Source organism: Cebus imitator, unplaced genomic scaffold (genome assembly GCF_001604975.1).
Source record: "Cebus imitator isolate Cc_AM_T3 unplaced genomic scaffold, Cebus_imitator-1.0 Scaffold25, whole genome shotgun sequence".
NCBI lineage: Eukaryota > Metazoa > Chordata > Mammalia > Primates > Cebidae > Cebus > Cebus imitator.
The window spans coordinates 8,458,877-8,474,218 of NW_016107340.1; the positions used below are offsets into that span (position 1 = coordinate 8,458,877).

Consider the following 15,342-nt stretch of genomic DNA (forward strand, 5'->3'; position numbering starts at 1 on the left):
TAAGGACAAAAATTTTGTTTCATTCCCTACTGTATCCCCATCCCTTTGAACAATGCCTGGCCATATGGTAGGTACTCAGTAATTATTTGTTTTATGAGTAGATTCTTATTAGAGTTAAGATTGATGCATAAAACAATTTCTTAGTCTATTCCTTTCTTTACATCAAAGTCAGATTTTACAGGAGAGGAGCTTTTCTACGGCACATTTCATGGTTAGATCTTACATGATTGTGATAAAAGTAGGTTGGAAGAACCAGTAGGATTGTGTTTTTCATGAATTATCTAGTGTTTTGTCTCCTTGACCTTCATTTGATGAGCATTTGTTTCCAGCTTCATTGGTGTCTTAAAGCTTTATTATTAAGACCTACTTCTCTTTACATGCATTTATATTTTAAAAATTAGCTCATTAAATTATCTTTTGAGAATATGATATATTAGAATGATCTTTCAACTAAGGTGCTGCTGCTTTTTAGTTTTTAATATAATTTTTTATAGTTAGCATGAGAAATATTTGTTATCTATCCAAATAGACCCTAGTGGTGGTTCACAAGTATACCATTTTCATAGTCTTGAAGTACTGTATGCCCAGAGTCACTCACACTACATCTCAAGTAAGGGTGTCCTGAAATGTTCCTTTACCTGCTGTTCTTACATCTGTTTTCAGTACAACTACTAGTTCAATTAATGACATGCTCTACAGCTGGTCCTAGGATGCCTGCTGTTTCTATTATTCTATTTAAGCATGATCTTAGAGAATGTAGGGTTTTCTTTCTCATTAGGTCATTTAGTGAATTTCAGAATCAACCTAATATTCCATTTATGCATTGAATTTGTTAATTTTCTTAGTCATCGGTCCCACTGTTTGCTATTAGAAAGCTACTTTGAATTCCTTTGCAAACTTTTGATGACATTTAACATTTTTTTTGGATACTGTGATTATATCTGTACATGGCATTGAAGAAAACCTTTGCTTCTGATTTGATCAACAAATTGTTTATAAATATTCATTAATTGGATACTAAGTATTGTTATTCTAAGTCAGGTAGATTGGAAGCATTAAAAAGGAATGAAGTGCATTCTTTCAAAATGCTTATAATTCAGAAGGGCAAATAAGATGTACAGAATAACTTTTGGTGGTAAAATTTGACACTCATTTCTTTTTAATTTGATTTTATTTTTATATTTTTTAATTTTTATTTTGAGACAGGCTTTGCTCTGTCATCTGGGCCTGGAATATAGTGATGTGATCACAGCTCATTGCAGCCTCAACCTCCTGGGCTAAAGCAGTCCTCCCACCTGAGCCTCCGGAGGACCATGCCTGGCTAATTTTTAAAATTTTTTTGTGGAGACGAGATCTCTCAATATTGCCCAGGCTGGTCTCAAACTCCTAGGCTCAATTGATCCTCTTCTACTCAGCCTCCCAAATTGCTAGGATTACAGGCATGAGCCACCTTGCCAGGCTTATTTTTTTTTTATTAGATACAAGGTCTTGCTCTGTCACTTAGGCTGGAATACAGTGGTACAATAATAGCTGACTGCAGCCTCAAATTCCTGAACACAAGGGTTCCTCCCAACTCAGCCTCCCAAGTAGCTAGGACTACAGGCACACGCCACCATGCCTGGCTGATTTTTTAAAAACTTTTTGTAGAGACAGGGTCTTGCTATGTTGCTCAGCCTGGTCTTGAACTCCTGGCCTCAAGCAATCCTCCAGCCTTAGCCTCCCAAAAGTATTGGATTGCAGGCATGAGCCATATGCCCAGTCATAACACCCATTTTGGTGTAAATATTGGTAAATTGGAATTAAAAGGAAAGTTACTCTGATTAGAAGTGAAAAAGAATATCTTCATGAACTGTACAATAGATATATTAATATTTATTAATTTATCTTTTTTATCAGACCTTCTACTGAATGTATGATATATTAATAAAAACTATATATTAGTAAATATTCAGTAGAAGGTCTGATAAAAAGGATAAAGGACAATTGATAGAGACATAAAACTTTAGTACCTTTTAAATAACATTTCTGAATAATTTAACACATCCTCTGAATTTACATATACTTAGTTTTTGCATAAGGGCATATAGTAAGTATTATACTCTGAGATTCTGATACCAATTACCAGTTCTTCCTTATTAAGAAACATTAAAAGCCCTTTATTTATTAAGTCAGTTTTTTGTTTCGATTTCTGTTCTTATTTTATCAGAATTCTGCTGATTGTCTATTGTGCGCTTTTCCTGTCCTTCTGGGATGTCACAGCTTCCTTGCATCAGGGCCTCTGTTGCTATCTTCTTTTGATATGTCTTCTTTTCTTTTTCAAAACTTTCTGTAGCTTCTTTTTAGCTAGCCAGTTTACCTTCCTCTCTTACCAACTATTAATTTCCTCCCACTGTTATGTTAAGTATGTGCCTGTCACATCTAAGTATTTGAATGAATCAATAATTGTGATTGCAGTGTGAAATAAAAGGAAACCCTCAGTCCTACTCCCTTATTCTTCATGCATTTCTCAGACATTGCAATCTGCCTTTTCCCTCACTACTATAAAAAGAAAATCAGGTAAGGTTTACCAATCGTGATGTAATTGCTAAGCCCAATTTCAGTTTTTCAGTCCTTATCTTACTTGATCTGTCTGTAACATTTGGCAGTATTTAACATTGATTTAAAAAGCTTTTGTTGACTTTTGTGGTAGCTTTCTGTATGGCGAAAACAAGGAAATGATCAAAGTATGGCTTCACGAGTCCCACACTTTTTTGCCTTACAAAGATAACTTTTCCCCATAGGTTCACAGTGCTTAAAGAGAGAAAGAACAACCTAAACAAATCTCACAGGGAATATACTCAGCAGATGAGGTACATTAACTATATAATGAGCGAGTTCCAAATTATTAAAAGTCTAGTCCCATTAGGATGAAAGCAGAAGAGGATTGAGCTGTACCTTTTTAAGATTAGTTTCTCAGGCTTGACCAACATAGGAGAGATCCATGAAGACACCTGAAGTTCCTGGACCCAAGAAGGTAGTGTTAGTGTTGTCAGGATGAGACTAAAAATAAAGCTCCAAGGCCTGCATAGGCCTGAACTCTCTGCTTTTGGAGAAGTAGCTGACAAAGTGGAGCCTATCACAGCCTTAGTGTTCAGAGTGTCAAACTGTTATGTTAATATGTATTTTGAAGTCCACTAGTTGAGGTCAGCTACTCACATGGGGTCTGAGAAACTGTGATGTAACATTCCCAAGAGGAGAAGGAGTTCACTCCAAGTACTCACATATGGAGTCTGTGTTAGCATTCTCCAGAGGGACAGAACTAATAGGATATACGTATATTATGAAAGGAAGTTTATTAGGGAGAATTGTCTTACAGGATCACAAGGTGAAGTCTCACAATAGGCCATCTGCAAGCTGAGGAAGAAAGAAACCAGTAGTGGCTCAGTACAAGTCTGAAAGCCTCAAAACCAGAAAAGCCAACAGTCTAGCCTTCAGTCTGTGGCCAAAGACCCAGGCCCCCTGCAAACCACTGGCATAGGTCCAAGTGTCCAAATGCCGAAGAAGGTGGACTCTGATGTCCAAGGGCAGGAGGGGCAGGAGGAAGCATCCAACATGGGGAAAAAGAAGGAAGCCAGAAGACCCAGCAAGCAAAATTATCCTACATACTCCTGCCTGCTTTGTGTTTGCCATGTAGCAGCCAATTGGATGATGCCAACCCACATTGAGGGTGGGTCTTCCTCTCGCAGTTCACAGTTTCAAATGTCAAGTCTCCTCTGGCAACACCCTCACAGACACACCCAGAAACCATACTTTACCAGCCAGCTAGGCATCCTTCAATCCAAATAAGTTGACACCTAATATTAACCATCACAGGGTCTGATAGGCTTCACACACGTTCTCCTGAGGAGTGGGAGTAGTTGCATTTTCTTACAAATGGGATCTGATATGTTTCATATTCTTTTTTTTGATATGGAGTCTCTCTGTTTCCTAGACTGGAGTGCAGTGGCATATTCTTGGCTCACTGCAACCTCTGCCTCCTGGGTTCAAGCAAGTCTCTAGCCTTGGCCTCCTGAGTAGCTTGGATTACAGGCGTCTGCCACCACAACCAGCTAATTTTTGTATTTTTGGTAGAGACAGAGTTTCACCATGTCAGCCAGGCTGATCTTGAACTCTTGACATCAAATGATCCACCCACCTCGGCCTCCCAGAGTGTTGGGATTACAGGTGTGAGCCACCACACCTGGCCATATTCTTGAAGGGAGGGAGAATACATCATTTTAAAGCTGTGTGACAAATTCTCTTTTTCTGCTGTCTTGCTCAGTCTCTTAATCTGGCTCCTCTTTGCTCCTTTTCTTTCAGCCCTCTTACGTGTTAAGAGTATTCTGTAGTGTTCTGATTTGGGTCTACTCCCTCCTTTCACTTTATATTGCTTTTATTTACGAATCTAGTCCTAAGAATTTTATTCCTCTTTCCATTAATGATCTCAAGTTGAGTTTCTTCCCACTGTTGAGCTCCAGACTATCTTTATCCGTGGTCCCATTAGTATCTAACCATGTATCCAAAGTGAGTTTTTATTTTGTGCACCCTGTCTTTTACCTCATTATTTATTATTCTTCTACCTCATTATTTACTCTTCTACCTCATTATTTACCTCATTATTTATATAATTTACTTATTATATACCAAAACCAGAAAATTTTCTCTCATGTGTTTCTTTTCCTCATCCTCACATTTTTTTTTGTTTGTTTGTTTCCAAGTTCTGTTCTTGATTTCAACTCCTTCTCTCTTTATTCTTGACCTTTAGTTGAGGACTTAATCTCTTACAACGTTAACCTTTGCTTCTCTCTTTACTTTCAGTTTTTTTTTTCCTGTCTTTAATTTATCTATATTAAAAAAGTGATCCTTTCTAGTAACTAGAATTGAATTTGTCAATTAGATTGTGTTACTTTTCTATTTTATGGCTCCCTGTGACCTGCAAAATGAAATACAAATGACAGCATCTGTAAACTCTTATTTCCCACTGCTTCACACCTCCTACTTCTGCCCTAGCAGAGTCATTTTGTGCCTGCATACTCCATGATGTTTCATGCCTGTATACTTAGGTTATGCCTTCTACCTGGAATGTCCTTTTCCCTGCATCCCTTGGCAGATTTCTCTTATTCCTTATGGATGTGTCTTAAGTGCTGTTTTCCTCTTTAAATAGTTTCCTCCTTCCTTGCTCACTTGTCATTAAGAAGATAGCATATATACATTATGAGCCTGCTTTGACAAAAAGAAAAGCAGGTCTAAATAATAAGATCAGGGTATACATGTTTTGAAATACTATAAATGGTTAGGAAATGTTGATTGCTCAGGCCATGATACAGACTTCTAAAGATTATAAGACTTCACCTGTCCTTGATTGTTTAATATTGAGAAAGTGGTGAACACAAGTAGGTATATGCATTATAAAAGCAAACATAGTATACTTAATGGCTTTGAGGAGTTTTTCTTTGTTTTTTTTTTTTTTTTTTTTTCCGTTATATGCACACTGGGGATTTATTTTAGCTAGTTATTTACCGTATAAAGCTTTGAATATTTCTTTGCAACAGGGGTGAGTGGTCTAGAAATTAAAATACCCTTTAACAGAGAGATTTAACATATCCATAACTTTTAAATGTGAAAGAAATGGTATAATTACAGAATTTATTATTTTTTGATGTACTTGTATTTTTGGGAAATGCAAATGATGAATGGGCTGTTTTCTGCCTTTGCTTAATTCACTGTTATATATTTATCACCTTCCCCCCATAAAAATTGTTGCCTACAAAAGTGAGATTTCAGTGAGGTTTTATGGGTAATGCTTCTCTAGTGTAGAATTATTTAGTTAATTTATGTAAGTATATGAATAAAACTGATTGAGAAATATAGTTACCATCTCTGCTTGACAGTAGTGAGAAGAGCTAAGTTGGTGTGTTTTTTAAAATGCAGAATGACTTTTGATTTCTCAGTCTTTCCCACTACAGAACAAATTTAGTAGGAAGAAGAAATTAGGATAACATCTACAGGTGATTTTATATCAACATGAAATATGCCAAGGTGATTTAGACTAGTGGTTCTTAACTTTTTTGATCTTAGGACCCATTCACACTTAAAAATTTTTTTGAAGACCTTTACAAGCTTTTGTTTTTGTGAATTAATTAGCATTATGTATTAGAAGCCAAAATTCAAAACGTTTTAAGTATATATATTTAAAATAAACTCATTAACATAAATATCATAAATAGAATAACTATTTTTCAAAATAAAAAAAATTTAGTGAGAAGAATGGCATTATTTTACACTTCTGCAAATTTCTTTAATGTCTGGCTTAATAGAATACAATGGGATTTCCCGTATTTGCTTCTGTATTACATCTTTTGTGATGGATTGTTTCATTTGAAGTATATAAAAAAAAAATTCACACATGCATGTTGGAAAAGAGGAGTATTTTGCCTTTTCAGATAATTGTGGATATTCTTTTTTGATACTAGACCAAAACTCAACAAGTGATAGTTTCTTAAAGGTTAGTTGCCATGAATAATCTTAACAGTCAATTAACTTTTTACTCTATTACATTAAAATCTTCTAGTTTATCTTGCAGATTGAATGATTATTTTACCTGTATGTGATTTTGTAATTTTAACAGTAGTAGTTATTTGGAAAGTAATTGATTGATTGAATTGTATTGATCTTCCAAATGTTGACACATCTTATTATAAAATAGCTAAAGATCACATATGTTGACATCACCACGCGTGTCATCAGAAAAACTTATAGTATTATATTGAGAAGCTGTTAAGCTCACAGAATCACATACAGCTTTTCTCAAGTTCTGATTTTCGGGTGAAAACTTGAATTTTATATTGACAACAAATACTGTCAGTTTTTTTCACTGAAATGACAAGTTATCTTTTTTATATTTGAGAAAATGTTTGCCAAATACCGAAGTCTGATAACTCTAGTTTGATAACTCTAGTTTGTGTATTAGTCATTTTTTTTTAAATAAAAATGATGTTCCATTAAAAATGTGCAAATTCAACTCAAAAGTCAGTTACCTAAGTGTTTTTCTGGAACAACCGTTTTACTTTGGATATGCAGTAGACTTGCTTTATGTGTACTGCCTATTTCTTCCCACAGAATTTGCTACAGCATGTACTCCAGGGTAGAGATTTAATAAAATTAATAATTTTAATGTCTTCACAAAGGACATTCTTTAGTGACGTTGGCTTTTTACTGTTATTGTGTGATGGTGAAGAATAAGGCTATTATCCTAGTGTGATTTGCTGCCACTGCCTTGACTTAAGGTAACAGTAGCTTCACCGTCCACTGCTTTTGAACCATTGGTACAAATGTTGACATAGTCAAAAAGGCAAGGAACACATCAGTGTAATTATGAAAATAATTTTGGGCCTCTGAAACCTCCCATGGGTTTATTGACCACTTTAAGAACTTCTGATGTAGACTTTGAAAAGAAGGAAATCATTTAATTTCATAATTTTATTTCTCAATACCTGATACACTTTCTTAGAAGAGCATTATCTGATTAGATAAGTGCACTTATCTTATTAGGTAAGTGCAATGTGCTTTTTAAATAGAGATCTTTAGGTTGAAAAAAAATTTTTTTACATATATTATTTTTATTAGTCTTTAAAACAATACTATGTAGAATACAGAATGGCTAATATTCCCATCTTGTAAATGATAGATGTGACACTAAAATTTGTGAATTATTGAAAGTTGCAAAAGTACTCAGAGATAGAGCCTGGACTGGAACCTCTGAATCTTGTAATTCAAATTAAGAATTCTTTTTGGTATACTGTGCTGCTTCATCTTGGTATTTAAAAATACCAAGGTCGTGACTATTGAGTACCTTTTTGTTAAAGCCCCTTTGCTAGTGTTGCTATAATGAATTTAGCTGAAACAAAAAGCTTGTCTTTAAAACTTTTTCTACTTAGAATATTTCTAGTTAGAATATAGTATTTCTTGGGAAATGAAATCTTGTTCAAATTTTAAAATATTACCATGTTTAACTGAAAATAGATTATAAAGTACACATAATTATTTTACAGTTACTGATTACATTCTAATTTCCCTTTAAGTTCTAAAATCCATATTTTTCCTGACATAAGTTGTATTACCTTATGTTGTGGTCTGTTATGCAGAATTCAGCCAATAAGATAATTTCCAGATGTTTGTCACCCCTAGAACATTTTTCACATTTAAATATATTTATTGCTTGTGAGATTTGGATTTTCTTTTGTGTTTATTTATTTATTTTTTTGAGACGGAGTTTCACTCATGTTACCCAGGCTGGAGTGCAATGGCGTGATCTCGGCTCACCGCAACCTCCGTCTCCTGGGTTCAGGCAATTCTCCTGCCTCAGCCTCCTGAGTAGCTGGGATTACAGGCACGAGCCACCATGCCCAGCTAATGTTTTGTATTTTTAGTAGAGACGGAGTTTCACCATGTTGACCAGGATGGTCTCGATCTCTTGACCTCGTGATCCACCCGCCTCGGCCTCCCAAAGTGCTGGGATTACATTGTGTTCATATTTTTTATGTCAAGAAACAAATGCCTTTGATATAATGTGTTAAGCCTGTTAGCAATTATGACCATTAAAGACACTAACATACATCTATCAGTGCTGATGGTAAACTCTGCTTTATACAAAGCAGGTCAAAGGAATTGGGCTCTATTTTTAAGTGATTATAATTTACCATAACCTCTTTTGGTGTTGATGAAAGTGATCTGTAGTCATCAGCAGATGGTACACTTTGGTATGATCTAGGTTTTTGATACTTTATTTAAAAAGAGCAGCAAGAAAGAAAGTGTGCATGGAATTGATTTAGAGGATAGAATTAATGATTCNGATTCATTATAATAACTTTTTATTTTTTTTCTTCTTTTAAGGCTTCCCATTTCTTTTGGGGATTGTGGGCTTTAATTCAAGCCAAATACTCTACTATTGAGTTTGATTTCCTTGGGTAAGTTAAATTTTATTATATGGATTACATTTGTCTCTACTTTTGTTTGGATTAATACTTAGAAATCATAGGGATATTGTAGTTATTTTCAATCAAATATAGAAGTTGCATACATTTAGTAATTGATCTGTAAAGAAATTACTCTAAGCTGTTAAGTGCTTGCAGGATTAGAAAAGTGTCCAGTAGGTGGTGCAATAAACTAAAAATACGTCCTTTGAAAATCTTAAACTCTAAAAAAACCAGCCTAGAAAACTGAGTGGAAATAAGGGAAGGACTAAGTTTTTCAGCTTTGACTAATTTTTTTTTTTGTTCTCTTTTCTCACTAGGTATGCAATTGTTCGTTTTAACCAGTACTTTAAAATGAAGCCTGAGGTTACTGCATTAAAAGTGCCTGAGTAAAGAAGAGATTTCATTTTTCTCCAGTAGCTGAGCAACGCTTATGCATCTTTTCTTAAGAAATCCCAAAAAGCCAATATTAATTCTGTTATTTAATTTGGTTATCTTGCTTTATAAATTATACCTCTAAACAATCAATCTATTTTTTAAATAGACTGAATGATGTCAAGAAATATACCTACTGCTGTCAGTATGTGGTGGATTAGAAATGTGTTAAATCTGCAAAAGGTATAAAGATGACAGTTCAAACATTTCTTTGATAATTTAACCTATGTTGTATGTGAATTATTTATTATAAACTTAACACGATTCTATGACTTTTTATCTGTTTCATGTTTGTTGAGTGTAAGCAATGAAAATGTCCCAGATAATTTTTTTTAAGTTTTACTTTAATAAGATTAATTTCAGTAAACATTCTAGTTGTTCATTGTAACCTTTTTATCTTGATGCATTGTAAGTAAAATGAATCATTTACTCTTGAAATGCCAGTCATTGACTGATGTAGATAATTTAGAATTTTCATATAAAAATATCTGTTTAGGTGAAATACATTCACTGTCTCTGTTGGTGGTACATCTTGTTGAATTGAATATTAGAAAGTATTTCTTTTGGGGTGAATATAATTTAGGATTAAATCCCCATTTCTCTACATAGTATGGCAGTATAAATATGAATATTTACCATATAATCTTGGAATAAGTATGAATTAATGTTACCAAAATCTGTATTAAATAATGTTTCAAATGCTAAATATGGTCAAGTTGCTATTTTCAGTTTTAAAAATTTTACAGTATCAAATTGTTTCTAACCAAAAATTTTCTTTTACTTATAGAGATGGCCTATGTTTTTGATTATTAAATAGTCACTAGTATTGCTAATTTTTGAAACGAATATACAAAATTTATCATATGTGGAAATAGGAAAATATTATTTAGGTTAATTGTTACCTATCCAGAGTCATTCCTTATAGTTTAGTTTCATGTTTTAGTTTGGTTCTGTGTTTTTAGAGTGATAGCAAGTGACTACTTGATACATTTAAATTCAGAGCTATATGTTGAGGCAGTTAAGTAATTAGATAAGGAACATTTAGGGCATTGATCTTGTACACTTAAAATCTGACAAATGACAAAATGTGAATTAAGCAGAAATAGTATGGCAGGAGGGCTTTTGTTTGTTTTATTTCTCTTGTTTTTGTTTAACTGTATTTTTTTGTTTGATGATAAGAGGGAGGTAATTATTGTATGGGAAGAAGTTAGATCTTTCAGATAGATAAGCAGGCTTCAGGGTTTGAAGTGTGCTGTGTGTGGTTGAGCAGTCATGATTAACTTTACTTAGAAAATTAGCCTGACAAGCTTTGCACTTCGGTCACATAAGTGCCCATGTACAAAGTTGGCTTACTGGATCTGCATATTCAAAATATGCGACTACAAATTTATCCTCTGAGAAATCTTCTGGGGAGTCTGATGTATTCCAAATAACTTATATTCTCAGACAGATGCTTTAAAATACTTGGATTATCTCAAGATTTTTAAAGCTAATAAAGTAAATAGAAACACAGGCCATTTTAAATGGTAAATTCTAGTTACATAAATAGAATCTTAAAATATGTTTGTATCTATTACAGTGTTAGACCAGATTTGGTTTCTACCTCCCCAATGTTATAAATGTTCACTTTTGTTTTTATAAACCATATTACTGTAAGATCAATAGAATTTTGCCTAGTTGATTAAATGAATGGAACCAATTAAACAACTAGTAGCTTTCTTTAATGTTAATGTGAACTTGAAAAATTGTTTTTGGTGGAATTTTTGTCTATGGTTAGAACATTTTCATAAAACATATAATGTGTAATATTCTTAATTTTTTTTTTTTGTTTTGCTTTCTGCCTTCTAAAGTGCAACAGTATATATCCTGTAGAACTGTGGGAGGAGAGAAGATAATTTTTCTACCTTACTGCATATTCTCACTTTAAACTGTTTTGAATAGAGATTCACTGAGCCATTGCTGATAGACTGTGCGTAGCTGCTAGCTGTCACACTATTGTAAGTTTTTTAGAGAGATTCATAGGGAAGTGAATGAACCAGGAATAAAGGCTCTCACTTTAGTCCTGGGAATATGGAGTGGGTCTTGGGAACAAAATAAGATATTTAATCTGTTTTCCCTACTCTGACTAGATTTTGGGTGTTGTGATGCTCTTACTTCCCGTATAGGTTTTTGGGATCATGGTGTGGACTAGCAATAGGGTCCAGAATTGTTTTCCTTTTATGTCGACCATTTAAGGGATTCTAAAAGTGGGTAAATCTCAAAGTGCTCTAAAATCATCCCTCTGAAATTTGTCCTGTGGCGTGCTGAGATGTCTGTTGCCTTTTTATGTTAAACTAAGGAACTTGAATGCCTTACCTAATAACTCAACTAGTAGTGAGCTCATTTTGTAAATATGAAAATGGCTGTTAGAAGTGGCATTCATGTATATTCAATGTTAGTCAATAGACCATAGTGGCCTGGATGCTTTAACAAGCAAAATTCCCCAGTTTTTTTCCTTTCTTCCCCTTCATACTTGTATGATCTCACCTGACTAGTGATGATTTCTTTCCCTCCTAACCCCATGCTACCACCATTTTCTGGAAATCAAAGAGACGTGGTAGTAAATCATACAGTTCACATGATCATCTGAGATCAATATGAGCACAAAACTCATCAAGTAGGTCTGCCTGGAATGTATATAAAATAATGTAAATAAAAATTTGTAAATTAGTGTGAATTGTATCTTGCATATGAGATTGTGTATTGTTTTGCATTCTCTTCCCTTTTGTAGAAATTTTTCTGTAAGGAAATGATTCAGCTTGTTGGTTTTAGACTAAAAATAACCAACAGTTGTGGCTGCACAGTGAGATCACAGGAACTGGAAATAGGGTTTGTTGGCTTTGGTTAATGTCAGTACTTATTTATTTAGCCTCTCAGTGCCTAATAAGACTTTTCTTTATTTTTTAGTTAGCTGTTAGGTTTTGTGAGGTTAGATTCCTGGAAGCAGTGAATTTATACACTGTTACATTAATAGAGCTCCATTCTTTGAGTCATGATTCCAAGCTAAAGGAAATTAAAAATATAATTTAGTAATTTCCTATTTATAGGGTTGTTAATCTTTTTCTACAAAAGAAAACCTTGAAATTTTATATATCCCAATGTGAATCTAAGTTCCATATATACAGAAATAAGACAAATAATAAGTCTTTAGTTCAACTTAAGCATATTTCAAGACTTTTCTAATTTTAAAGTTGATCATGATAGGATCATAAAAGACATAAGTAATCTTGTAATGACAACTATTTCCATTTTTGCGGAACTAAAAATACTGAACTTCATAAATATATGTTACTACAGCTTCCAGATTTAAAGAAAAAAGTTTCCCCCAGACACTCTCAATTAAAAGTTAGAACCTTCCACTTTTAAAATTATACAGAAATTTCTTTTTTACATTACACAGAAGCCTTCTATAACATTTTACAAATTCCTGTCTTCATAATATAAATGAAAATACTGTCATTTCAATTTTTTGCTTTAAACTGCTTTTAATAAACATTCCAAGGTGATACTGACTTATGCTTTTAATCAGTCATTCTGTTAATAGACAAAGTTAGCAATGCTTTGTACTAGGAAAGTTATTATTGACAGCAACTTGTGCTATTTTATGCAGAAGACAAACACCAATAATTATTATGCACAGAGGAAAAATAATTTTATATATGTGGTAAAGCAGCCTCATTTTTCAAAATGGATTTACTCTGGTTTTTCTTTAGTCTGTTAGATTTCAGAATGTCCTTTTACTGGGAATTTAATTACACATTAAGATAACCTATTTTTAATTCTTTTTGAAAAGAAAACATTATTGGTTATATTGAACCACCTTATTTAAAAATTTTTAACTTTTATATACCACTTGTGTGATTCCAGTGTCATGTCTTGGGTTTGATGTCATTGGACAGAAAAGTATATCAATTATTTTTAATGAATTTTTTTCCGATGTTTGCGGCTCAGTCTGTAAATGAGTTGCTATAACAGGAAATTTTGGGGTATACCTTATTTGAATATTTGGAAACTGAAATTAATAAGATATATTACATAATGAACCAGATTTTTGTGAACAGTTTTTACACTGAAAATCTTCATTTCTGGATTACAATTTGAAATAGAATGAAGATCTGAATTATTTGGATAGAAAAAAATTGATAGTGCTTATCAGAACTGTAAACTCTTGTTTGATGCATCAAACTTGGAGTTATTTTGTAGGTTTCTCTCCTGCAATTTTCTTTTTCTTCCTTTATGTACTTTATGCACTTACTATACTACTGATGTTATAAAAGAGCAGGGTTAAAAATACTGTATCTGTATTCATGGTAAATCCTGTAGCTTTTCTAGTTATCAAAAAATTGCTTTCTAAAATACTCTGAATCCTTTTCTTTTGGTTAACATCTTACCCATTAATGGTATTTTGAATGCCATTATCCATTTTAGTACAACACCTATATTTATAAAAATTTGAAAACATTACATATTGTATTTGGAACTAATTAGTGAAGAATAAGAAAAAAAAATGACCAACAGAATTGTAAGTGTTGAATTAGTTAAATTTCAAAACTCATAATAAAGGAACTTTCACATAGGTTGAAACCCAGTGGTATCCCTGTAAACTAGCTCTTGTGACTAGAAAAGACCCCAAAAAGGCAGTGGAGGAGATTAGAGTGTTTACTTGCTGTGGTTGTGGTGTGCTGCTACTTAATTATAAGTAGTTACACACTGAAATTCTTATTGTCCAATAATCTGAAGTAGTTTCCTGTATTTATCTGTACTAAATTGACTATAAAGTGAGTCTGCAAAGAGGATACTTTTTGACCGTACTGTATTTAGGAGGCTTTGTACAGCTAGTCAAATCTCCATGATACAAAGTATTTGAGTTTTAAAATATACTGTTACTAAAAGGAAGAAGACATAGCCATTATTCCACGTGCTTAAATAATAATTTTCTTATTCAGTTTCAGAAGAAAAAGAATGAAATTGAGTAACTGTCAATGCGTTAGCTGTATGTTGAATTGGGAAATTGTGGCATAAAGCTTAAATTTGTGTTTATCAAATGTGAACCATAGTAGTATAATGCTGCTTTGTATATAATGTAAGTGCTACGAATAGTCTCAGCACTGAAAATGTATTGATACCTCTTAAATGAATGCAACTTTTCATGTAGGTGTTTTGATATGCCTCAGAAAATATCTGAGTGTCTGAGAATTTGTTAATCTGTTTGGTAATGAAGATACTTCCTGGTTTTTTTGTTTCATAATTTCATGTTTAAAATTTAAGTTTTACATTTTTACTACTGTTAATTTAAGTTAAAATTTGTTCTGTGGATAAAATGGGGTTGGCAGTGAGGAAAATTAAAAACAGCCCCATTCATGTAACTGCTTAAGTAAAAATACATTTTCACTGTGTGTTCATAAACTTTTAATAAAGCTGTTTGTCTTTCTGTTTAAATATAAGTGATGTTTAGGCTTTGTTTCTGTTAATAAGGCTTTTTACCATTGATTAAATGAAGGAATGTATCTTTTTGAAGAGATTTATATTCTGTAAATAAAAATTGGTTGTAACAATAAAGTTGAGTTCTAACTACAGTGTATTCATAAATTTTATCCTTCAACTTATTTTTGAGGTTTGCTCCTTGTGAATATCTGCAAACACAAGACTTTCCAAAGTTAGTATATAAATGTATATGTGGAGTGATTCTTTAGATTCAAATTCTAAATTCTCATGTTTTGGTTTTTTGGTTTTATAATATACATTAAAAAGTTTTGGGCCGGGCGCAGTGGCTCACGCCTGTAATCCCAGCACTTTGGGAGGCCGAGGCGGGTGGATCACAAGATCAAGAGATTGAGACCACCCTGGTCAACACGGTGAAACCCCGTCTCTACTAAAA

General features: G+C 33.2%; 1 protein-coding gene across 1 annotated transcript in view; it reads left to right on the forward strand.

Annotated features, from left to right (window-relative positions):
• The window catches only part of ETNK1 (ethanolamine kinase 1), a 61,915-nt gene extending 46,877 nt beyond the window's left edge, over positions 1 to 15,038 (forward strand). The window contains exons 7-8 of the mRNA XM_017522990.2: positions 8,911 to 8,984; positions 9,311 to 15,038. Of these exons, the coding sequence (XP_017378479.1) occupies positions 8,911 to 8,984; positions 9,311 to 9,383 (147 nt within the window). The 3' untranslated portion in view covers positions 9,384 to 15,038. The remainder of the gene's footprint in view (positions 1 to 8,910; positions 8,985 to 9,310) is intronic.
• Positions 15,039 to 15,342: the final 304 nt, after the last annotated feature.